Here is a 26,550-nt window from a genome sequence, read left to right on the forward strand (position 1 = left end):
TTTTCAAAGAAAAACTATTTTAAGCATCCTCAGGGACAATTTAGATTTGTAAGGCATTATAAATTACAATGATAGGTACTCCAGAGACTCCCTGTCATCTCCAAGATCAAATAGAAAATTCACTGTACAACCTGGCCCCTTCCTACCTTTCCAGTCTCCTTCCTCCTTTCTCCCTCCTCCCCCCATTCACTCTCCAATGCAGCACCCAGTCTCCTTGCTGTTTCTCACACAAGATACTCCCAACTTCCCCATTCCTAGAGTTCTCTCCCTCTTTGCCTGTTTCCTGTCACCTCACATGTTCCCCTTTTTCAGGGGGCCTCTTCTAGGACCCCTCCATGCTAGTGTCTTCTCTCTGAAATTACCTCCCATTTACCTTGTCTGCATTTTGTCTGCATGGTAGCTTTCCCATGGGAACATGAGCTCTCTGGGGGTGGAAACAGCTTTGGCATTTTTTAATGTTCCCAATGCTTAGGACAGGCAGGAAGAAATGCTTGTTGACCTAGTCATCAAAGCAACATTCCTAAGGATTGTACTGGAAAATAATTCATGATCACTTCATTTGAATTACAGGAAGTGAGATGCAGTAGAAAGATCACTGGCTTTCAGAGTCCATGGCCCTGGGTTTGAATTCAGACTCTAGCAGTTATAAGCAGCAGGACCTCAGACAGCTCAACCCCTTCTTGGGTCCTCAGCTTCCTTATCTGTAAAATGAGTACGCTGGACTAAGTCAGTTTGAAGGTTCCTTTCTACTTTAAATCTATAATCCTAAATATATCATCCCATAGATATCTCCCTCTAATTAAGCCTTTCATTCATTTAGATTGGTCTCCATTGGTGTGAAATGACTGGCATTTTATTGTCCTTGCCATGTTAACTGTTAGACTCACAGCCCATTTCACTTTGCTTCTTTTTTTTTTGCATTTATCTTTTTTGAAAATGAGACTCATGATGTCATACGTCTAGGACCAATGTGCATCAGCAGCTGCTCCGCAATTTTTAGTTTCAAGAATGTTGCCTGAGGCACTGAAAGGTTAAATGACTTGTTCTCTAGTGCCAACCTTAGTTGTATAAAAGGATGGATTTGAACCTAAGCCCTCTTGACTCTGTCAACCAATTAATAACTATTTATTAAGCACTTACCATGTGCCAAGCACTGTGCTTAAGTGTGAGGACACGAACATACGCAAAAGAAAGTCCCTCCCTCAGAAAGCTCACATTCTAATGGAGGAGACGATATGCCAACAAAGTCAGACAAAGCAAGCTATCTACAGAATAAACAGGAAATAATGAAGAGGGGGCAAGGCACCAGAATAAAGAAAGATTGGGGAAGTGAGACTTCCAACTGGATTTAAAAGTCACCACATGGAGTGAGAGCAGTAAAGCACAGGGACAATCAGAAATGATGCCCAGAGCAGAGAGATGGAGCACCTTGTGTGGGGAGCAGCCAAGATGCCTGGGTCATTGGATCAAAGAGTAGATGGCAGGGAGTACGGAAGGTGGAAGAAGACTGGACAGGTGGGAAGGTATGTGCTTGCTAAAATTGTTCTGCACTGCCCAGGACATACTTCAATACAGGGTATAGATGGTGGGACCCTCAAGATATTCCTGCTTGAGGATAACATTATGATGATTGCATCCAGCCCCAGGACCTTGTAGCTCCTTCTAAATGAGATTCAGAATTACTCAAACAGTTCAGCCTATCTATCCACACAGGGAAAACTATTCACCACTGCACGACATGAAGTTGGATAACTTGTACGAGCCCATCATCCACCTGTGGATATGTGTATGTAAACATACAGTGTGTATGTAGAATAATAATGATAACAAAATAACCACAGGGTGGAAAAAAATTCAAGGTAAAGACATTCCAAAGGTAACAGAAAGGCTGCAGAAGCCCACATGCAGCAAAATGCTATAGATGGGGAAATCTCAACTGCCCCAACAAGTTTTTTTTCTGCTTTCCGACTTAGCATGAGTTTAATTTAAATAAAAAGTAGAAACTATGAAATATTCACTAACTTGGAATGACTGGAAAGAAAGGTCAGTTTGAAATAAGCATCTAAATTGAGAAATGTTGTTAAAGCAATATAGGAAAGTTTTGCTTTTCTTTCTTCAAGATATATGAAGTAATTCAAACTTGGCTAAGAGATCTTTAGGAAATCTGCTCTAAAAAACCCAAATGAGTATTTTAGAGAATCCGCTGTATAAACACATATATGCACATATAAAATGCTTAAAGATAACTCGATAGCCCCTTTGTAATCTTCTTTATGCTATCAATTTGCTTAACATATCTTTATGTATAGAGAGCCAATATATAAACTTCAAACAATTCACTGTATAAATGAACAAAAATTCTGAATATCTGGAATATGTACTGGCAAAGTTTTATTATTTAATTTAGTCCTTTACAAAGAACCTATTATGTATAGAGCACAGGAAATATGGTGTTTGGGTGAGATATATTAAATAAATCATGTATCATTTTCATGCAAGGAGTAACAATCTTTCTGTCACTGTCTCTACCTTCCTCTCTTTCCCTCTTTCTGCTCCCCCCACCTCAACCAAAAGAAGGCAGTTTTTACCTCTACTTTTACATCTTCCTTCAGTAAACTTAGGAAAATAATAATCATATCTTACTTTTCATCATATTCTCCATAAGAAAAAAGAGACACTCCCGAATCTGGCATTTGATTTACCTTCATCTAAATCCCATCAATATACAAATATAACAATTACATTAACTTCTTTTTAAAAAAAATTATTAAAACAAATATACAAGAAAAGAAGCGCGATAAACATATATTAAAACTTAAATGTAAAAATAAGAAAAGAAAAAAACATGTCACGTGCACAGCCGAACATGAGAGGATTCAAAATACACAGCAATAAATTCCGATTTCAAGAAAGCCTATGTGTTAAACACTGTTCATTGTGTTGAGAGCTGTCCATCTTTTCTTTGCTTCCTAGATTGTCTTTTTCTTCTCTGCTTTGCACTTTTAACTCTGTTCTTTCCCCCTCCTTCCTTTTTCTCTCAGGCTATAATTACGTGTGATTATATTTATATGTAAATATATATGTACACATATACATAGTACACATACATACATATATAAACATGTTTTCCCCCACATATTGTACTCCTAATCTTTGTTTTTGTTTGTGCATATGTCTTCTTTCCTATTGACTTCTAATTTAAATACTACATGAATAGCTATAAAATATGACAGGTAACTTGTATTTATTACTTTATTATGTTTCTGTTGTACTGTTGTACCAGGGGAAAAAGTCACCTGTGCCATTGGAGTTATCCTTATCACATTCAGCTACCAATGAAGCTAACGAAGCTGCACCTTCCACCTTTCTCTGTCCTACCTCACATGAGACTGTCTATGGCCACTGAAGAGAAAACATACTTCCCAAGGCTATTTATTAACACTGAAAAAGCTCATCTACAAAATTACTGATGACACATAAAGCATTTATAATTAACCATATGAAAAAATGTTATTTCTGCCTCACTGAAGATCCATTAACTAACTGCTAATATAGCTCTCCTATTTACTTTCAAATTCCCTTTTCTCCCCCAGTTAAGGAAAGAAAATAAATTAAACATTATTTCCCATCATAATTTTCTCCTCCACATTTTTTTTCTGTAATTGCCTCCCTGGTAATCCTTGCCAGCAGAAATTTGCATGCAGGAATCTCAGAGGGGTCCTGCTTGCTGGCATCAGGTGCCATGACCCTCTTCCCTTTCCATGGCTGGCAGGGACAAAATATAGATAAAAATCAGAAATGACTAACATAAAATCAAACACAAAAAATTTATACCTACTAATAAAATCATGGTATTAAGTCCATGTCCAATAATGATATTTCATAAGTTTCCCAGTATGCCTATCTTAGTATTTCTTTGAAGTCATGAAAGGCTTGCCACAAAGCCAGAAAGATCTGAGGTTCAGGCCTGCCTCTGGCACAAACCAGCTGCACTCCCACAGCAAATCCTGTGACCTTTCAGACCTCAAGGTAATTCTCCAAAGCTACAAGATACAGAGAAGGTGCCAACCCACAACTGGTGGTGGAGGGAGTTTCCTTAATGGGAAGTTCTGGATTCTAGGGAAATCACAGCATCTATTCCTGTCCCTGTTCATGTAACAAAGAAACAATATACGTTACAGTTACCAATATATACGACTATCAAAGGACAGAAATAGCTGTCCTGGAGACACATTCTTATCTAACAATATTTGTTACTAATAGAAAATAGATATTCTGATTCCTATTGCTTCCTGTCCTGATGTGAAAATCTCCATCAACAATTCATACATGCACAGTTGGTAATACTGGGGTGAGAAGGAGAAAATGTTGAATTCTTTTTAAAATCACTTTATACATTTTTTCAATTAAACAACAAATTCCCTGAACACCTACTCTGTGCCCCATACTGTGCAAGGCTTTGTGGGATGAGAGGAGGATACAAGACTAGTATCAAGAGCTCCCCCTGACCACAAAGAGATACTGTGAATTGGAATGGCTAGTAGCCTCACGGAAGAGAAAAGACTTGTGCTGGTTCTTGAAGGAAAGCAATAATTTCCTGAGGCAGAGACCAGTGGGAAGGACATCCCAACCACAGGAAACAGTACTGGCCAAAGCAGAGTGCCAAGAAGCCCCACAGTAATTTGCAGGCTACCCAAACTTATATGATCATAACTGTCTTGACCCATAAGAATGTTCTACCGTTGTATAAAGAGTCGTCTCAACATTGCATTCTGTTAGTAAACAAAGATTCTGACAGTCTGGACAAAATTTATCAGGTATTTTACAGGCAAGAAATCCTTATGTAATGTGGGTTGCACGGAACACATACAGTTATTCTCCATGGACCACTTGGGGGTTCTAGGTGGCCAGCCTCTAGTCATGTATTACTCATTCCAGAGTTACCTAACTGGCTATGGAGTCTGAGGGAATCTTTTCAATGAGCTTCTGGGCTGGGATGTCTCAGTTCCAGCTCTCCAGGTGACAAGATATGACTCCAGTGAGGAGTAGAAGAGGTTACTTCTCAATCCTAGTGTGACAATCTGTCACTGCCCATATGGAACATGAACTAAAGTAGGTGGACTCATCCTGGAGGCCTCTGGTGGTCCCTGCCTCTCCTCTGTGTCTCCTTTTCCTTGTGAATCTGAAAGGTCTGGAGACATTCCAGTGGTGGGGGCAGTAACTACTGGAGAGGACTGGTGACCTTCCAGAGGGGATGGCAGTGCCTACTGGAAAGGACTGAAGACCTTCCAGAGAGGATGGCAGTGCCTACTGGAAAGGATTGGAGACCTTCCAGTGGTGGGGGCAGTGTCTACTGGAAAGGTGTGGTTGCAGCAGTGGCCAGAAGACTGTCAACAAGGGACTAGAACATTCTTTACCAGGACAGAAGCCAAGCCTCTACCTTTTCATCAACGGGCTTGACCTGAGTTGATTGGACAATGAAGATGGCTAATTAGCAGGCTTGGAAAAAAATGCTTTGTGTTTCAATAAAGCTCAACTACCTGCTCCAATCAGATTTGGTTTGTTATTATAAGTTAAGTGATTAAATTCTGTATTAATCCTTCTGTTGATTCCTACTATGATTCCCTTATGCATATCATTGCCATTGATGGTGTTCACCCAATATCTCTTTTCCTTCTCCTTGGGGAAGAGTCAGAAAGAAAGCCCAGAGCTATGAGATGGAGTGTCTTGTTCTTGGAACAGCCAGGAGGTCAGTGCCACAGGATCTCAGTTCATGTGATGGACTGCAGGGTGTAAGGCCCAAATAGGTAGGAGGGGAGCAGCAGGTAGGAAAGGGCTCTGAGGAGCAAACGATTTGATATTGGTTCCTGCAGAGAACAGAACTGGAGTCTGAGTGTGAGAATGACATAGTTGAACTTGCACTTTAGGAAGATCACTTTGACAACTGAATGTACCCTGGACTAGAGTGGGAAGGGAGGTGGAGTGAGGCAGATAGAACCCCACTTTGCCAGCAGTTATTGCAATAGTCCAGGTGTGAGCTGATGAAGGCCTGTACCTTTTTTTCCTCACTGAAAGGAAACATTATTTGTTACATGGAATAGCTCTCTGGAAAGCAGAGAAGGAGGGATACATGGAATAATTATAGTGGTGTAAGGAACAGAAAATGATAATCAAACTTATTTTTAGAAGGGGGGCTACCACTTCAGATCACTTCAGTTTCTGAGGGCTGAATGGGCTGCCATTGGTATCACTGAAGGGAACCCCTGCACAGATGAAATCTCAGCCACCTCCACCCCCACCACACACACACTCATTCATAAACTCTCACACATATACACACTCACACATGCCCTGGAGTACTGGTGAACGTACAAGAACCAGGCTAAGTGTTGTGAATACAAAGACAGGAACAAATCAGTCCTTGTCGATACAAAGCTTACCCTCCACTAAAAGGTTATGGCACATCCATAGGTAAATCAACTCAAGGTACGCACAAAGCTGTTCCTAGTAATATCAGAGGGAGAGAGCACAAATATAGAGGTAGAATGGGGATCAGGAAGTCTCTTATGGGAAGTCAAAGGAAACTAGGAATATGAAAAGGCAAAGGTAAGAGGTGCCCACAGGTGCAAGGGCACAAAGTAAGAAGTTAGTGTGTAGTGTTTGGAGAAAAACTAGCAGGTCAGTGTGCCCAGAAGGGAGAACTGTGATGGGGAATAATGGAAAATAGGGCTTGTAAAGACAGGTGTAGGAACTGAACCACCAGTCTGAGGGCTTTGCATTTTATTGGAGGCAGAGATCTCTAAAGAATTTTAGGGAGCAAACCATTGGAGATGCTTGAGCCCTGAAGCCAGATCTGTGCTGTAGAAATACCCATTTCTCAGGTATGTGGCAAACAGATGGAAGAGAAAAGAAACGAAAAAACAGGATCAAAGAGTCAGAGCTGAAGGGACCATAGTGGTCATCAAACCCAACCTACTCATCTTATAAATGGGGAAAATGAAGCAGAGATTAAGGGACTTATCTAGAGTCACACAGCTAGTAAATGTCTGAGGATTTAAACTCAGGTCTTCCTGACTAATTCAGGAGTTCTCAAAGTTTTTTGGGTCATGGATCCCTCTGGCATTCAGTCTGGTGAAGCCCATGAATTACTGCTCAGAGTAATGTTTTTAAATGCATAAAATAAAATACATGAAATTACAAAGGAAACCAAATATACTGAAACAGAGATATCAAAATATTTTTAAACAAGTTCACAGACCCCAGGTTAAGAACCCCTGCTCTGAGTCCTATGGTTCTATCCACTGTGCCATATAGCTTCCCATCTAGCTTGAACTGAATGAGGAAAACCAGTTAGGAGGCCATTGTAGTAGTGCACATGAGAGGCACTCAGGGCTTGAGCTAGAATAAGGGCTGGTGGAGGGCGAGAAGGGGAGAGACGGGAGACGTATTATGGAGGCAGAGAACATAGGACTTTGTGATTCTTTTAGGAGTCAGCTTCTTCATCACAATGAGACACAGCAGAAGAGCAATTTTTACCAAATGTATTGTTGGTGGCATTTTGAATTAGTCCAACTATTCTAGAAAGTGTGGGATTATGTCAAGTAAGTGACCCTTTGATCTGTCAATCCCACATTTATCCCAAGGTGGGGGGCAGAAAGAAAAGTTCTTTATGCATCAAAATAATCAGAGATGTGTGTGTGTGCGTGTGTGTGTGAGTATGTGTGCGTGCGAGTGTAGCAGCAAAGAGGAACAAAAGTAGATATCCAACAACTGGGGGAAAGATAAACAAACTGGGTACACAAATTAATGGAATATTACTTCACTGTAAGAAAAGCCAAATATAAAGAATTTGGAGATGCATGGGAAGAATTATACTAAGTAAAATAAGCAGAAGCAGGAAAAGAAATATCCACAATGACCACAACAATGTAGAGAGAGAGAAGAGAAGACACTGTGATTATAATCACTACCAAGAAGAGAAGAGAAGATGAGTCTCCCTTCCTTCTTGGCAGAAGAGGGAAATATTGCATGTCGTATATTGGATATACTGTCAGAGATAGTAGAAATGTTGATTTACTGAACTGCATTTTAAAAATCTTCCTTTTCTGATATTTGTTATAGGAATGACTCTCTGGATAAGCAGGAAAGCACTTATTTGAAAATTAAAAAGCTACAAAAAAAGAAATGAAAATATAACTGGAAGACAATAGACTCAAGATGCAGAGATACACAGCTTTGCCCAATGGCATGTAAAAGTAATCTTTAACATTCGTTTTGTGGTCTTTTTTTTTTTTTTAAGTTTTGAGTTCCAAATTCTATCCTTCCCTCCCACCAGTCCTCCCTCCTTCCCTGACAGGGACAGCAATCTGACATAAATTATACATGTTGCCATCATGTAAAGCATTCCCACATTAGTCATTTTGTGCAACAAAACTAGGACAAAAAATAAGAAAAGAAAGTGAAAAATCATGTGCCTCAGTCTGTATTCAGAAGACTTCAGGTCTTTCTCTGGAGGAGAAAAGTATGTTTTATCATGAACCCCTCTGGACTTGCCTTAGACCATTGTAACCCTGAGAGCAGCCATGTCCCTCGCAGTTGTTAATCACTCAATAATTCTGTCACTGTGCACACTGCTCTCCTGCTCACTTCGCTTTGCATCAGTTCATGCAGGAAGACACAAGACCAACAAGGTCAGTTTGTTTTGCTTGCCTATTGTGCATGTAGCTGTCTTTTTCTTTTTTTCCCCGATGGGAAGGGAAGTGGGATAGAGAGAAAATATAAACTTGTTAAGTTTTGAAAAGTACCTTAAAATCGTCCTACATCATCTGTACACTTAGTAAATTTATAGAAAGGCCTAAGTAAGAGTAATTTTGGCATCGTGCTTGCTATCTTGTTCCTCTAATCTTTTCTGATGGGATTCTGTCTTGCTAGTAATCTTTTATAATAATGGCTAACACTACATAGTGCTTACTTTGTGCCAGGCGCTGTGCTAAACAAATATTATATCTCATTTGATCTCACAACCGTAGGAGGCAGGTGCTATTTTTATCCCTGTTTTACAGATGAGAAAAATAACGCAAATGGAATTAAGTAACTTGCCCAGAGTCATACAACTAGTAAGTGTCTGAGGCCGAATTTGAAGTAAGGTCCTCCTGATTCCGGGCCTGGTGCTCTATCTACTGGGTCACCTAGCTGCCATAATAATGATCTACAAACTATCTTGGAGGTGGCTATAATTTCTGCTTTTTGTAATTAAAGTATTCGCGGTATAAACTCATCCTATGTAAAAACACTGAGAGCATCTTCAGGATGGCTGCAGCAGTTAATAGGACAGGAGAAATGCCATCACCTTGTTGTGTTTCCATGATTCCAGTTTCTTTCACTAGATCTCTATATTTCTAAATCTCTTCACGTCATAAAGTTTGAGTGTTATTAGTAGCAGGCACAGTGATGTCTACTTTTAAAAGTTGTTCTTAAGATGTTTTTATGGTTCAACATTATACCTAAGTGATTACAATACAATACAACGAACACTGATTAAGCGCCTGCACTGTGCTAGGCCCAGTGAACACAAACAAGGGAGTCCGCGCTCTCAAGGAGCTTACGATATAATAGGGGAGGACAACATAGAAAAGAAAGGTGAAGAGGGAGGCAGGACGCAGAGAAGGTGCCCAGCCCAGGGGTACAGCAATAGTGAAGACATGATCATTGAGTCTCATCAAAGAGAAATGAAGAGCTAACTGAGTTTTTGAATCCTCTGAACATGCAGGCTTCAGGACGAGCTATTTGTTCTGCCCTAGCAGAATGGCAGAGGCAACTGTGAGGACTGCTCAGGTGTGGATGTCCAATTGGAGGCTATCGCCCAAGTGCAGCAGGTAGGGTAATAAGTCAGTCTATAGTGAAGGTCTATAGGGTTTGTTTTTTTTTTTCCTAAGGTGTTTTTTTTTTTCCCTTGGGGGTTTTTGTTTGCAGCATGGGGATTTGTCAGCTTCTTCTGTATGAGTCCAGTTCCCTGATGATCCATCTCTAATCCAGTAGCTGCTGATTTTTAGAAGCTTGCAGTGGTTGGTTGCAGTTTCTACCATTTCATTATGTTATTGCCTTGATCACAAAGTCCTTGCTCCCAAGGATAATCCTTCTAGAATTGTAAGTGGCAAGGGCCTGATCCTGAAGCAGTATCCTAAGGACCAGCTCTGTTTCCATGAAGGAATTCACATGACTGAGCCATCTGCTTGAGTTCACCTAGATGGCCTCTGGATGCCATTCCTGGCATAAATTCCAACCAGAGAGGATACTGTTGTTGCTCAGTTGTTTAGTAGCGTCTGACTCTTCGTGACTGCATTTGGGTTTTTGTGGCAAAGATACTAGAGTGGTTTGCCATTTCCTTCTCCAGCTCACTTTACAGAAGAGAAAAAAAAAGGAGACAAACAGGGTTAAGTGACTTGCCCAGGGTCACACAGATAGTTTCTAAGGCCAAATTTGAACTCAGGCCTTCCTAATTCCAAGCCTGGTGTTTATACCTATGGTCAGTCTTTACTAATGTTGGGTGAAGTGAGTACTACTTGTTCCAAAAGTATTTCTATACATTTTAAACTATTTATAAGGTGCTCAGAGGATTATCAAAGCTGTCCCTCCTCTTAAACAAGGAAGCATCAATCTCCGTAACATCGTATGAGTGTTTAGATCCTTTCTAGACCCACTGTTAACCATTTTACCATGTCAAAAGTGTATTTTAAGGCAAGTACGTTGTAGGTATTAATTGCTCTAAGTATATTTCCCCTTTAAACTTTCACTTTATGATACCTGTTAGTCTCCTAACATATAAAAAAAAAAAACCTCAGCTTTCTCCTTGATAGCCTTATGTTCAATATGTTTTGCTGAAAGAAAACATATATTGCCTTCATTCATTCGATTTAATTTCTAGATACAATTTCAAAGCCTTTGGTATCTACTCTTCCCCAGCATATAATAAAAATTTTGCATTTATCAAATCCAAAGATTTTGAGCTGTTTAATGCTTTTCAATGAAGCCAAATAACGTGATGTCACCCATGAACATTAAGTGATTAATGTCATGTTTTGGCATGACTCTCTCTATGACTTGAAAGATTCTAAATGTTCTTTAGGAGTAATGCTAGTGGATTTAAGGAGAAACAGAACAATAGTGGGCTTAAACTACCTTCTTAGAAGATGTCAAATTTATACTAATTATTCTTCAAATTCTTTATTTAAAAAATATAGTACATCCTTAAAATTATTTTGCTGGTGGTGTATTTTAAAGAGAGAAAAGCTTTCCACGTGGATGTCAAATATTTTGTCATTTTCATCAGGCCTGGAACAATTTGATATTTGTAGTACATGACTAAGCTACTAGTGTGGAATTAAGTCAAAGGTTTTGCAATGCCCAATAAAGCTACTGTAAATATTATAGTACTTTGAGATTATTTGTTCAATAATAACCAAATCAATGACACTATTAACACCTCTGGGAATCTGTAGCACATCCTTTTTTCTCCCCTGCCAAAATACTGTTTTTTTGTAGATGTTTATAGATTTTTTTGAGCAAGACAAGCTATGAATGCTTCATATAAAGTACATAAACATAATTACCTTGCATTTGAACAGATTACTATTACTCTCCTCTAGTAACATATGAAATTGTTAAGAAATATAGGCTCAGACTTCAAAGAGGAAGCCAGCAAGAATCTCTCCTGAGAATTCATGTGCCACTGTGTCACATCTGAACCACTAATTGTGGAACTTATTCAGACCCACAACTTTCCAGTTTCACAGAGAAGCTGGTTCTTTAGTCACTTCCTTTTATTTAACTGTTCTGTCATTTATATATTAATGGGGCACAAGCTTTCTGTGTACAGTTTGTTCTAACATATTTTTATTGTGCTGGATTTATTCCAAACATTTAAATGATCAGAAATTTTCCACATCTTCTTTTTAAAAGTTCTCTCTCCTCTAACTTCTCTAACTCCTTGTGCCACCTTAACATTTTGGCCTTCACTTTCCATCTTTTGATTGGAGGCATTTAAGCATTTCTGATCTATTTTTATTTTCCAAATTCCACACAAGGTGCTTCTTTTTGGTTGCCTTCAGTCAGGCAATAGGATTCAGGTTTCCTACTGTGTTTACCAGCTGGATACTGATGAAATCTCCCCATGCTTTTCCCACGAGTCTTGGATAGTTTTCTTCAGTTGCTCCTGCCACGGTGGTATTTGACGTCTCTCCTTAGGTATGTTCTTCGATGTTGTTATCTTTCCTCTTTCGGTCCTTACTGTTCAATGGTCTCAGAATAGACTGTCATGTGGCGTTTTAAACTCTCTGTCAGATATTGTGGGAGAATTCATTTGTTTCTGATGGTTACAACAAATACCAGCTCTTAAAATGTGCTCTGTTTTGATACAGTTGACCTTCTAGTTGGATTTAAGCCATTCAAGTCAAAAGGGCTTTTCATCCTTCCATTTTCAGTATGCCCATCACTTTTGCAAAATCTTTTGAACAATGGCATTATCTTTACTCCCTGGTTCTACCTTTTCTAGTGCTTCTGGACTTTGTGTTCAGTGAAGATTTTACTACCTTGCAGTTCTTCAGATTTTCCCTTCTTGTTGTTTTTGAGTCATTTTTCAGTCGTGTCTGCCTCTTCGTGACCCCATTTGGGGTTTTCTTGGCAAAGGTACTGGAACGGTTTGCTATTTCCTTCTCCAGCTATTTTACAGATGAGGAAACTGAGGTAAATAGGATTAAGTGCCTTGCCCAGGGTCACACAGCTAGGAAGTGTCTGAGGTTGCATTTGAACTCAGGAAGCTGAAGCTTCTGGACTCCAGGTCCAGTACTCTATGCACTAAGCCACCTAGCTATCCTTTCCCTCCTTATATTTAAGTAACTTCTCAATTTTCACTCATTTTATCTCATGTGGGCTTATGAAAGAAATTATTTATGATCGACTTCCCTACATGTTGTAGAATTTGGAGCTAAGGCTACCACTGACAAAATGTTATGAAATCCTTGCCTATCACTGTTTCTAGTTTTGTCAAGTTGTAAACGTTGGTATGCCATTACGGCCTTCATATCATCTGTCCATTTCATGGCCACTCCTGCTTTCCCTGCTGAAATAATCAGCATCATCTTCACAAAAGTATTTTCTGCAGGTGGGGTCTGAACTAGCACTTCCCATTTGCTCCTGCACATCTTTCCTTGTGGTACCAGAGTGGAAAGGAGAAGCAGAAGCCCTGCTGTCCTGGACAAAAAGCTGCTACCATACTCTGCCCTGTCTATGTCTGAGATTCATAGAAGCAGTTCCATCACTCTGCCTAGGGTGTTTAGCCAATCTCCTCCATGCTGCCATTCCCTTATTTTGTTATTGACTCCTTCCCACTCTCCCCATTCCAAATACAAAAGGTAGGTTGGGCCTTGAGGCATTTGTACTTGATATGTACTTACAGATTTTTTGAGAGGCAACTTGAACTGGGGGGAATGGGATAACTGGATTTTAAAACTTCACCTCTGACACTTACTAGCTAGGTAATCATGGAAAAAAAACATCACTTAAATTCTCTGAGTCTCAGTTTCCTCATCTGTAAAATGAGGAGGTCAGACAAGGTGATCTCCAAGGTCCTTCCAAAGTCTTAAAACTCCTAGGTACAACCCTACACAATAATCATTCACATCCAAAACGAAGCTCCTTCATTAATAAAGACTGACAATAGCATGTATTCACAGTGCTTTAGATTGGGACTTTGCTATCATGTCCATTTTACAGACAAGGAAATCCTGACAAATTTGCCTTATAAACACTTCTCTGGGCAAACCCCAATTTTAACATAAGCTCCTCGAAGGCAGAGGCTGTTTCTTTCTTTGTCTTTATATACCGACAGTTGAGCCAGGTGCCCTCATCTTTAGGGGATGAATGAATTTGGAACTGAATGGGAGTTGGGTGATTTCTTGCACTCACACAACTAGTCGGTACAGGAGCCAGAACTCAGGTCTTTTGAGTTCAGGCTCAATACTATCCCCACTATTCTGGGACAGTCAATGTAGGGGATTTCAGAAAGGGAGTGCAAGAAGTCTGTTATTTCCATATATTTGAGAATCCTACTGTGGAAAGTAGCCCTCCCAACCATTGCCCCCAAGGCACCCTGGGTAAATTGTTTTGGAGAACTGCCTAAAACATTGAGAGCTTGGCTTAACCAATGTCAAGCAGCTCCCATCAGAGGCCAGACTTTCCCTTAGACCTCCCAACTTCAAGGCCAGCCCTCTACAAGAACAACTCTGGGTTTTGTGAAGATCTTTCCATGTTACCTCATTTGATCCTCACAACAATCCTAGGAGGTAGTTGCTATTATCAATGCCCTTTTATAGATGAGTAAACTGAGGCAGATAGATCTGAAGTGACTTGTTCAGGTCCCTCAGCTAGTAGGTATCTGAGGCAGGATCTGAATTCAGGTCTTCCTTGACTAGAGATTTAGCACTCTAAGTTTTGTACCACCCAGCTGTCTATGTCATGCAATCACTCAAGGTCTAGAAAAGAAAATGGACTAACACATTTCAAAAGATTCTCACAACAAAATGAATTATTACTTATAATAATAACAATAATAACTGACATTTACAAAGTATTCATTCCCTTAATATTTTGGTTAGCTAAGATTTTAGTGAACTTTTATCAGAAAAACAAAATTAAATCATTTTCAACATAAAAATTACCACAGTAAAAGGACTTTTTCAAAGAATTAAATATTTTCAACTCAATTCCAAAACACAGTAAAACTTCAATAACAGGTATGTGCCACTAGTGTCCTGTGTTTTCTAAAGTTTCTGGCTAACTTAGGGCTAAGCAGAAAACCATTTTTCTTTCAACCCCTGTTCCTGAAGATCATTCTACAGAGTGTGAGCATGCTTTCCTGTGTCTGTAATTAAGTCTTTCCCTTTTATCAGTTCAGATCCTGCCACAAATACCTACTACTTCAGCTTGCCAGTTAGCTAGGCCTTCCAGGGCAGCCAATGGATCAGGGGCCATCTAAATTCCACCCTTTCCTCTCTGTTGGGGACACTTCTCCCCAGACACACTCTGGGACTACGCCACCCCCAGGCTGAACCTCTATAGTCAAAGTTAACTAACCTGACTAATACCTTAATGATTAAGATATTCAGCCTGTCACTCCCTCCCCAGCCCAGTGGTTCTGAACACCTGGATACCATTGTTCATGTTCCTTCTTTGGTCCTCCCCTTATTCCCATCCCCCTCAATACCCTAAAGTCACCCCACTCCTTCCACTGTGCTCTCTGGAGTGCCTGCTTCAACAAACTTGCTTCCATTTGGCACCATTTCTTTTCTTGCTCCCTTCATTTTTTTTCTTTTTTTTTGGCTCCCTGCTGGTGACCCAGTCTCTCTCTTTACCTTTTTCATCACTGCTTTCATTTTTACATATATCACTCGTGTTGGCGGAGCTGGAGTACTCCTTCCCCCAAATGCCCCTTCTAGGATCTCCCTCTACTACCATCACTCAGTAACATCTCTTTTAAGGTTCATTCAATCCATATGGATCACCCAATCACCCTGGGTAACAGGTATTACAGGTTTTATTATCCTGATTTTACAAACAAGGAAAGTGAGGTTCAATGAGCTTAAGCAATCTGACCATGGTTACAAAGTGCAGTGTTTGAGGTGACAGACATCAAGAACTGGTTCTCCTCTAAAAAACCAGGAAATCTGTACATTTTACCACATTGAGGTCACCTTATTCCCTTCCTTTCCTCAACCCCCTCTAGGTCCCTTCAACTATGGGCTAGATTCTCACTTATCCTCTGAAAATAACTCTGGTCCCTGGTGCAATGATTGAAGGCAATATCAAGATCCATCAATAGACTTGGTGTCCCATACCTATTCCTCAGACCCTTTTCATGGGCCCTTGACTAATCCTTTATTTTTGATCCTGGATCTTTGCTGTCCTTGCAGATTCTGAACTCTTCCTCCCTGCGCTCAAAGGGACTCAGTCACTTCCCAGTATCTGGATTTGAACTCTGATCTTTCTGAGTAACAGGATCAATCAGCCTTACTCCTGTCTAACTCTTGGTCAGTTCTGCTAAATGCTGCCCAAGCCTCAGGGGAGCACAGAACTTTGTTAAAAGCACAATAACTTCACTGGGAAGTTCACATGAAAATATTCAGGAGACACAAAGACTAATTTCTGTACTGGTAACTGACATTCAAACAAACTCAGTGTCTGCAAGACTTAGCTTTCTGTTTCTCAGTAAGTGGCTCAAAGAAATAGTCATGTGACTTTGATGAATAATTAGATCCTGCCTTACAACCCCCCAGTACATGATCTGCCACTCTCTCAAGCAGATAAAACATTGAGCTGTGGTCATCAACGATAGAAGTACAACTTGTCAGATACCAGTTTGAAAACAGTCATTAAAATAGAACAACAAACACCACTGGTAACGGTCATAGTGAAATGTTAGACCTGTCTTCAACAAGAGAATTTCTTGGAGTTTTCTACAGGTCTTTCCTAGGAGTCCTCTACCAAACTATCGACCCACAGGGGCCCAAGAAGAGTCAAGCTCCAGAGATGGGTTCACTGCCCAGCATCAGATCCCAAGCCCTAAAGAGCTCGATTTACACCTGTTATTCATGACACCTGGCATTTACACAGCACTTCATTTCATCGGATCCTTGCAAAAACCCTACGAGGCAGCTGCCTGCTGTGATGACCATTTTACAGACAAGGCAAATGAGACAGAGAAATGAAGTGACTTGTTCATGGTCACACACCTCGATGAGTCAGACCTGAGACAGACTTTCTAAGTCCAAACCCAGCCCTTCACCACGACATCTGGCTGCTTCCTAAGATCACGTAGGTCATGTGTGTGTATATGCATATAGAACACACACCCACACACACCACACACACTTTATCTCACAGAGTTACTGGGAGGCACACATGAAGTAAGCAATGCAGTAAAAGCACTTCCTAACCCTTAAAGCAGTATATAATGTCAGTTACTGTTACTGTTTTGTTGTTATTATTAAAATATTTAAAATGAATAAGGAAGAGTTCTCCATTTTAAAATAAATAATTATTTCCTTGAGTAAAATTAAGTTGATGAGACCAAAGTACATAATAGAAGCTAATGATATTTAATAATAACTCATTCATAAAGGAAAGGGCAAGTATTACAAAGCAAACATATCAAAAATAAGACCCAGTTCTAAAGCGAGAACATTGGAAGTTAAAAGAGATGATCTAATGCCCACTTTGGCCTGCCCTCCCCCACCCTGAAATACCTGCTGGCAGAGCTGTATGCTGGGCAAGAGCCTATCTATCACCTTAGCGACTCATTCCCCTATCTGATCTAACCTCATACCAGTTTCAGTGCTTTTGAATACTTTGAAAATATGCAGTTCTCATTCCCAGAATCATAGTATTTTCAGCAGCTTTACACATCTACATTACTTAATTTTACAAAGAAAAATCTTGTCAGCAATAAATGATGTAAAAAAAAAAAAAGGAATGTATAAAAAAAATTCTTTTATTTGCATGTACTATATATTGACTGGTTCCAAATTATCCAAATTCCAGGTAAAGACATACCTGGATGTTGGATTATAATTATGATCCAGGTATGTACTTAAAATTTGTAATTTTATTGACAAACGCAAATGTCTACCTGATACAAAATGATTCCAGCAAAGAATTCAAAGCCTATTTCTTTTCTAACCTTGTTTTTACTGATTAATGACTCTGTTTATAAGAAAAATGAAAATTGCTCTCAGGTGCCAACCTTGCTGCTTGGGCTTCACCACCAGCCTTGCGCTGCTGCAGATCTTGGGTAAGGGACTGCAGCTTTTCCTGGAGGGATTTCTCCCGGTCAACACTTCCTTGATAAAATTTCATGTCTGTTTCCATTGCTTTCATCTTCTCCTCCATAAGCTTAAACTCATGAAGGATCAAATAGCTGACTCCACAGTATTTACAGACTGTCTCATCATGGGACATCTAGAAAATAAAATTTAAACTCGTTGAATTCAGAAAAGAAAATTGAATTAAGGATGTTGTTAGAAGTAACATTAGATGAATGCGATAAAAACATACTGCCATACGGCCTGGAAGTGTCATCACTATTGCATTTTCTGCATCTGTCTGAATTTTTTTAAATGGACACAATATTAAAACCAATGGAAAAAACTTCAGACTATGAAAAGAACTTCAGAGTTATTTTTCTACTGCGTCTGTATGAAAGATTCATTCTTGAAATATTTTTCATGAAGAAAAAACAAATGAAAAAGCAGAATTAAAAAATATATATACATATATATACACACATTAAAGTTGACTTTACATTATCACAAGTTTCTTCTAAGTCCTGTAAGATAAATCATAAAACTATATATATGGACCAGAGATTTTGAGCACTCCATTTGCTGAATAGAGGACCTTTGATCAGAACAGAACATTTCCCATCTTACGCAGTCCCTCTATGATACAGATACTGTCTTGATACACAAACCAGGCAGTCAAAAAACAAAACAAAACTATAGACATTCAATATCCCTAATGAACATGAATGCAAAATTTTAAATAAATATTATCAGAGAGGCTAAAACAGCATATCATTAAGACCACTTTGGAATTTCACCAGGAATGCAGGTTTAGTTAATAAATCAATAAAAAGCATATGATCATATCATAATTATATATGTACATGACAAAATATAATACCCATTTCTGTTAAAAAACAAAAATCTTGAAACAAATGGACCTTTCCTTAAAGTGATAAACAGTATTTATCCCTGTTAGCTATAATGGGGATAAACTAAAATCCTTTCAATAAAAACAAAGATGTCTATTGTTTTATGAACTTCTGTTTGACACAGTACTAGAAATGCTGGCTAGAAGAGGAAGAAGAAAAAAAGGAAATAGAGAGAATAAGGATGGTAAAGAAGAAATGAATTAATCAGTTTTGCAGATGATAGGTTAATATGTTTAAAGAATCCTAAAAAGTCAATTAAAAATTAAAAAGAAATAACTTCAGCAAACATTCGTGATGTAAAATAAACCCACACAAATCCTCAACATTTCTATACTATATCAATAACACACTCAGCAGAAAGAGAGAAAAAAATTCATTTAACATTACCGTAAAAATCTATAAAATATTTGGGAGTCTGCCTACAGTAGGGAGTCTACCTCTGTGTAAAAATATACACAAGAATTACAGAAGTAAAAATATAAACCACTACTTACAGAAATAAAGACAGGCCTAATTAGTTAGAAAAACATGAATCACTCATGGGTAGGATAAGTGAACATAATAAAAATGACAGCAGTAGTTAAATTAATTTACTTATTCAGTGTTGCCAATCAAACTACAAAGGTATTACTTTATCAAACTAGAAAAAAAATTTATATTCAGTTTAAAAAAGGTCAGGAATCTCATAGGAAATTATAAAAACAAGTAGGAAAAATAAAGGGGGCCTAGCAGTGTCCGATCTCAAACTATATTATAAAGCCATAATTCTCAATATCATTTGTGGTTGGTTTAAAAAAAGAGAGAGCACTGAGTGGAACAGACTAGTTATATAACATACAGAAGCAAACGAATCTAGGAACCCACTATTTCATAAATACCAAGACCTCAGCTACTGGTACAAGGACTTGTTAGCTGACAAACTCCAGTGGGGCCTATAAAACTGTGTAAATCCTTTGCCCCAGCAACAGCACTACTAACTAAGTCTGTACCCCAAAGGGATTTAAGTTTTTCCCTCCCCTGTTAAAATGTAAGCTACTTGAGGGCATAGGCTCTTTCTTTCTGCTTGAATTTGTATTGCCAGTACTTAGCACTGGGCCTAACACAGCTTCATAAATGCTTGTTGAATAGACTTGTCTTGATTTGATAGCTTATCATAGGAGCTCAACGGAAAGCTATGCTCATTTACAAAGTCATTTCTTCACAATGGCCAAGTCAATGCTAAGTCTGGTGTTTCATCATCTTCATCAATCCTCATCACCATCCTCATCATCAAATACTGTGGCAAGGCAAGGATAGAGAGATATAACCCTTCATCTAAAGGTCTGAGGAAGCGAACAGAAAGACTATAGGGTCATTGAAAAAGTCTAGGGCCAATTAATGCAGTGATGCTCTTCAGAGCCCAGGACTGTTGCAGAGAACATATTAGCTGCCTTGTGTCTCTGCTGTCCTTTAAATGGGAGCAGCTCAAGACTGCCTCATCACCCAGCCCTGCCTGGACAGCTCTATTAAATTAAAGGGCACCACTAGTTTCTGACCAGAGTCTATTAATCAGTATCTTCTAACAAGAACAACAAACAGAGGGGCCAGAAAGGAGATTAAAAAATTCTAGTAACTGAGGACCCAGCTTCCTCCTTGTAGCAGGCTTCCAAGGATTGGGTAGGACACCTCAATCACAACCTGACATCATACCCCCACTTACAGTTCTGCTGATGGAACACCACAGGAATAGCTTCTCTAAAGTGTGGACACTAACTGGACAGCTTGGCTCGGCTGAAGTACATGGATATAACTAATGGGTTTCTATATATTGTCCTTAGGTCAATTTTTTAATCAATCAAATCCTGGAATTGCAAGTAATATATATGGAAGATCTGGATTTTGTTAATTTTCAGTTATCTATGAGATCCATCATAATTGGTAGCAACAACATGAACTAAAATAAGTAATATTTTACCTTTTTGTCTAATTCTATAGAATACAGAAGGAAGAGGAGAAAGGTGTAACATACCTTCAGAGAAGCCAAAAGCATTAAGCGAAATACTACTGAGTTGATAATGTAAGCAATACATTTCCAAAAATAATCTCTTAATTTTTCATAGTTCACTCCTCTTAAAAATAAAGTTATACAAGTAATTGGAAGAAACGACCCACCTACAAAGATGTGACTGTCCTCCATCCCTGAGGATGGTAGGCAAGCCTACTTCATCTAGGAGACCACGGCATTTGAAGGTTGGTTTGGATGGCTCTGAAAGATCATGACTAATAAATACTTCAAAAATAGCAAGGGTCAGTAAATTAATCCTGCCTCTCATATAACAAGCACCCATTAAATGCTTGTGGAATTGAATCAAACCTATAATTCACATATAAGGGTATTTACAGAGTAGAATCATAGACCTCCCTGCTGTAAACAAGCTTAGCTATCTCCAGGGAGGTACCTCTCTAGGGGAGGTACAATAACCACAGAGATATGGCTCAAGCATTCTGGTCTATTACATTTGTCCCTCCTTGTTTGCAATTGGAATCAGGATGAGACATTCATATTTACTCAAAAGACCTTGAAGAAAACCTGCCAAAATTAAGGCATGAACTAAAGGCCTTGGTGTCCTAACCAAGCAGAAATCTAGATGAAAAGCCATGGGAATACTGTGACAAAGGAGGGAATGTATAGCCTGGGTAAGGTTATCTTTCACTGCCAGGAGTATCATGTACTTTTTGGATGATGATGAATCCGCGATGAGATCCGAGGTCAAAGCATCCCTACTCCTTAGAGTAAATGAAGGCCACAGAAGTCCTTCGTGCTGGCCAAATCTGGCTCTTGCCTCTATGCAGATACGGTAAATAGATGTAAAATGATATACAATTCTCTATACCTAGGTCACTAGAAAATCCAGATAAACAGATGTAGTGATTTATAAATCCACAGTGACCAAAAGTACATAAATGACAAGAGAATCAAATGTAATCCGGACCCAACATGACCATGAAAGAATGTACCTTATGTACATATATAAGGAAAGTTACCTCTTTAAAAGTTCTCTCAATCTTCAGATGCTATGCTATTTGGTGCATAAATGTTAAGTACTGGTGTTACCTTCATTGTACCTTTATTGGTGCCTTTCAGCTTGAGGTAGTCTTCTTGTTTGTCTCTTTTAACCAAGTGAGTTTTTTTCTTTAACCTATCTGAGATCATAATTGCTACCCTTGCCTTTTTCACTTCCATTGAACCTTAACAGATTTTGCTCCAGCCTCTTATTTTAATTCTATATGAGTTTTTCTGTTTCCACTGTGTTTCTTGTAAACAACATACTGTTGGACTCGACTTTCTAATCCATTCAACTATGCTCTTCCATGTTATGGGTAGGTTTATCCCATCCACAGTTAAGATCATTAACTGTGTATTTCCCTCCATTCTATTTTCTTCTCTATATATTTTCTCTGTATAACCGCCACCCCCTCACTGTAAAGAAAAAGAGGGTGGGAAGCAAGCTCAGAGAAGGGAAGAAGGGAACAGTCCTTGAGATCATGGATCACACGCAAATAGATGGATATGTCCAGACCCTCCCTCCAGAAGTATGCAGAGTTCAGTCCTAAAATCAATCCTGAAGTTAAAAAATGGCCTGGAAGAAAGAGCAAACAAAAAGCGTGTGTCACCATAAGAAGCTATTATGGTGACAGGGATACTCGAGACACAAATCCAAAACAAGGCATTAACTTCAAAACATCCACAAGCAAAGCCTCAAAGAAAAACACAGCTTTTTGTGTGGAATCTGGGCACAGATTCAAGAATTCCTGCAAGAGATGAAGCAAGAGGTTTGGTTTTGCTATTTTAAGAGTTTAACTTATCAATCAACAAATATTGATTAAGTGCCTACTAGGTGCCAGGCTCTGTGCTAAGCACTGAAAGGAGAGTGCTTGAGAAATAAATTGGATAAGAAATGAGAATTATTAAAGAAAGGATTTGAAAGGGAAGTAACAGCTTGACACAAGGGGTGCAAAAGCTTGCCCAAGTAAGAAACCCCTTGAAAATGAGAATGGACTGATTAGAAACAAATGACCATATGAGACAACAAGAAATATTAAAGCAAAGTCAAAAGATAGGGTGGGGGTGGGGGGAATAGAAGAAAACATCAGGTATTTCATAGCAAGAATGACTGACCTAGAAAATAAATTGAAGAGGAAAAAAAATGAAGAATCATTGGGCTAGCTGAAAACCAAAAACAGAAAAAAAGAGACTAGACATCATATTTCAAGAAATCTTAAAAGAAAATTGCCCAAGATCTCTTATAACCAGAGGACAAAGAGGAAATAGAAAGAATCTCCAGTCATCTCCTGAAAAAAAAAAAAAAAACAAAACCCAAATTGTGCGTTCGTCCTTCGTTGCTAAAGGAGACCATGCCATCAGAGAAATGATGACATGACTTGTACTTGACTTTGTTTTTGAGTGAGGAAGGGCTGTGCAGGTCACCAGTGTCACTTCTCCTCCAGAGCCATCTGAATCCAGTGACCAGATATTCATCAGGATGACTGGAGATGATCCAGGATGAGACAATTGGGGTGAAGTGACTTGCTCAAGGTCACACAGCTAGTGAGTGTCAAGTGTCTGAGGTAAGATTTGAACTCAGGTCCTCCTGACTTGCCCTGGTGCTCTATCCACTGCACCACCTAGCTGCCCCAACCTCAAAATTAAAACTTCCAGGAATATCATAGCTCAAATCCAGAGCTTCCAGGTCAAAGAAAAGATACAGTAATCAGCTAGAAAGAAAAAAATTCAAGTACCAAAGAACCAGGATCACATACAATTTAGCAACCACAACCATAAGGGAACACAGAGTTTGAAATAAAATATTATATAACATTGTTATAGTATAATTTATCATGTAATAGATTATATAATATTTATCATATTATATTATATAATTGTCATAATTATATAACATAATGTGTGTGTGTTCGTCCTTCGTTGCCGAAGAAAACCATGCCATCGGAGAAGTAATGACATGATTTGCACTTGATTTTGTTTTGAGTGAGGGCGGGTTGTGCAGGTCACCAGCCTCACTTCTCCTCCAGAACCATCTGACTTCAGTGACCAGATATTCATCAGGATGACTGGAGATGACCCAGGATGAGATAATTGGGGCAGCTAGGTGGTGCAGTGGGTAGAGCACCAGTGCAGGATTCAAGAGGACCTGAGTTCAAATCTCACCTCAGACACTTGACATTCATTAGCTGTATGACCTTGGACAAGTCATATATAATAAAAAGAATGAGATGGCAAAGGACATAGGCTTACAGCCAAGAAAAACTTACCCAGACAAGCTGAGTATAAACCTACATGGGAAAAAAAATGGATCTCTGGTGAAACAGAAAACTTGCAAGCATTCCTGATGGAAAGACTAGAGCTGCATAGAAATGTGAGTCTATGATAAACACAAAAGGTAAACATGAAAAAACAATCCTAAGGGACTACACAAGGATAAACTGCTTCCATTCACATATGGAGAGATGATCTACATGTGTCCTCTGAACCCTAGCATCATCAGGAGTCATAGAGGGAGTCTAATTAGACAAGGCCTGGGAATGGTTATTATGTCTTGATGATAGCAAGAGAAGACTGGAAAGAGAGGGGAAAGGGAATACACTGGAGGAAGAAGGAAAAAATTGTCTGGGGAAATTATCTCACACAATCAGATGTAGACATCTAGACAGACAAGAAGGAGGGAGTGGGGGACACTTGCTGAAAACCTGAACCTCGTTATCATCTGAACTGGTCAGAGAAAATAACAGCTACACAACCACACAAAGTTGGGTACAGAACTACATTTCATTCAGCAGGGAAACAACAAGGAAGGTGAAGGGGGAATTAAAGGCAGAAAAGATTTGGGGGGGCGGGATATTTCCAAAGCTAAACAAACCCATAACTTTTTTTGAGGTGGCTGTAGCAGCAAGCACCCCAGCATATACAGGAGGGCCTGCTGCACAGGTTCTTAGATCTGTTTTTCTAAAAGGAAAGCAACTTTTGAGGGGTTAACAATCTTCTGTAACGACATATACCAACAGAGAAAATACAAGCAGAGAAATAAAGACCAAGAGGGCTTCTAATTGTCTGACCATAAGCATTACATACATCACAGATCAACAGACAGATCCTACTGTCCCCATTACATACATACATTCTTTCTTCCAGAAGGAGAAGCACCAACATGTGGTTTTCAAAGTTGGGGGGGGGGAACCTCCTTAATGGCTACCCAGAGCCTCAGCTGGCACATGAACCTTCCTCTAAGTCCCCGAAGCAAAGCCTCACCTCAGAATATATATACACTTTTCAGAGCTGGAGGGCATCATGAACCTCTGGACCCAGTGCCTCATTAATTAACAAAAGGTGTGGGCTTTCTACAAAGCGAGCCTCCCCTAATCAAGCTTCCCTAGGGTTTCACCTGCAACCTATTAATGGGTGGGGAAGAACTTTAACTCTAATTAACATTACAGGGGAAAAGAAAGGGAATTTGAGAAAGTGCCTAAGATTGGGCAATGGATAACTCAGTTTGGCTCTGTGATGTTCTACACATCTACACTGCTTAGGGACTTCTTTGGCCCCTCTATCATGCCTTTCTTCCCCAGGAAATTCATCATTGGGAAATCTCTCTATAGCACAAGATTGGAATTTGTCTCATATTACTCATCTTCTCAATACACTCTGCCCCTCTGCTTGGACTCTTTGACTGGAGGGCAGGACTGTGAGCTCCAGGGCTGTAATTAAAGAGGGGTTTCAGCACAGTCTTCTCTGCATTTCCCACCAGCTAACAGCTTTTGGACTTCTCTGGAATTCTCTATCACACCCCAGAACCAGGCACCATCCCCCCTTTCCAGCTTCTTTTTTACACGTTATGTTCCTCCATCAGAGTACAAGCTCCTTAAGGGCAGGGACAGTCTTTGCTTTTATTTGTGCTTGTATCCTCAGTGCTTGGCACAGTGCCAGGCATACAGTAGGCACTTAATAAATATTTATTGATTGGTTGGCTGACTGGAATGCTATTGTGCTGTAAAGAATGGTGAAGAGGATCATTTCAGAGAACCCTGATAAGACTGATATGAACTGATGCAGAGAGAAGTGAATGGAACCAGGAGAACAATTTACACAATGACAACACCACAATTCCAGAAGGCTAACGATCAAACATGCTGCCCATCTCCTAAAAAGTTAAACTAGAAAACTCTACTGCCATGCTAGGGAGGGAAAAGCAATAGAGTACAGAGGATAATTACAGTGTAGACTGAAGAAAGCGATGAAAGTCACTCCCTATTCAATAACTGTCTTTGTCTGACATTGTCTGACATCGTCTAACGACCTTCCCATCTTTCCAGTTTCTTACACTTTGCTGCCTTCTCCCACCTGCATTCCATGCTAGCTCTGCTGGCCTATTTGTTGCTCCTCCACTAGACTGCCACCTCCTGCTCCCCATCTTTTCACTGGCAGGCGCTGCCTTCTCCCTGACCCTAGAAGCCTTTTCCTCCTCACCGTGGCCTCATGGAGTCTGCCATCTAGAATGAGCTCAAATCCCTCTTTTTTCAGGAGGTCTTTCACATCCCTTCTCTTAATACTGTCCTCCTCCCCCCAGCTGCTAGAGCTTTCTCTCTGAGAGGCCTTTCCATTAATAGTCTCTATAACTTATATATTCACAGTTGTTCGCACATTATCTCCCCCATTAGAATTCAAGCTCCTGGAAAGGAGGGACAAAGTCTTATTTACTTTGCTTCTATCTCCCTTAGTATATTCAAGAGAGTGG

At 39.5% G+C, this 26,550-nt stretch overlaps 1 protein-coding gene across 2 annotated transcripts in view; it reads right to left on the minus strand.

Annotated features, from left to right (window-relative positions):
* LEKR1 (leucine, glutamate and lysine rich 1) overlaps nt 1–26,550 on the minus strand; it is a 180,051-nt gene that overhangs the window by 136,827 nt on the left and 16,674 nt on the right. For both annotated transcript variants that reach the window (XR_011969148.1, XM_072618650.1), the window contains exon 3: nt 17,795–18,009. Coding sequence is in view for 1 of the 2 variants with exons in the window: in XM_072618650.1 (XP_072474751.1) it covers nt 17,795–18,009 (215 nt within the window). In the remaining variant the exon portion in view is untranslated. The remainder of the gene's footprint in view (nt 1–17,794; nt 18,010–26,550) is intronic.

Source organism: Notamacropus eugenii, chromosome 6, assembly GCF_028372415.1.
Source record: "Notamacropus eugenii isolate mMacEug1 chromosome 6, mMacEug1.pri_v2, whole genome shotgun sequence".
Taxonomy (NCBI): Eukaryota; Metazoa; Chordata; class Mammalia; order Diprotodontia; family Macropodidae; genus Notamacropus; species Notamacropus eugenii.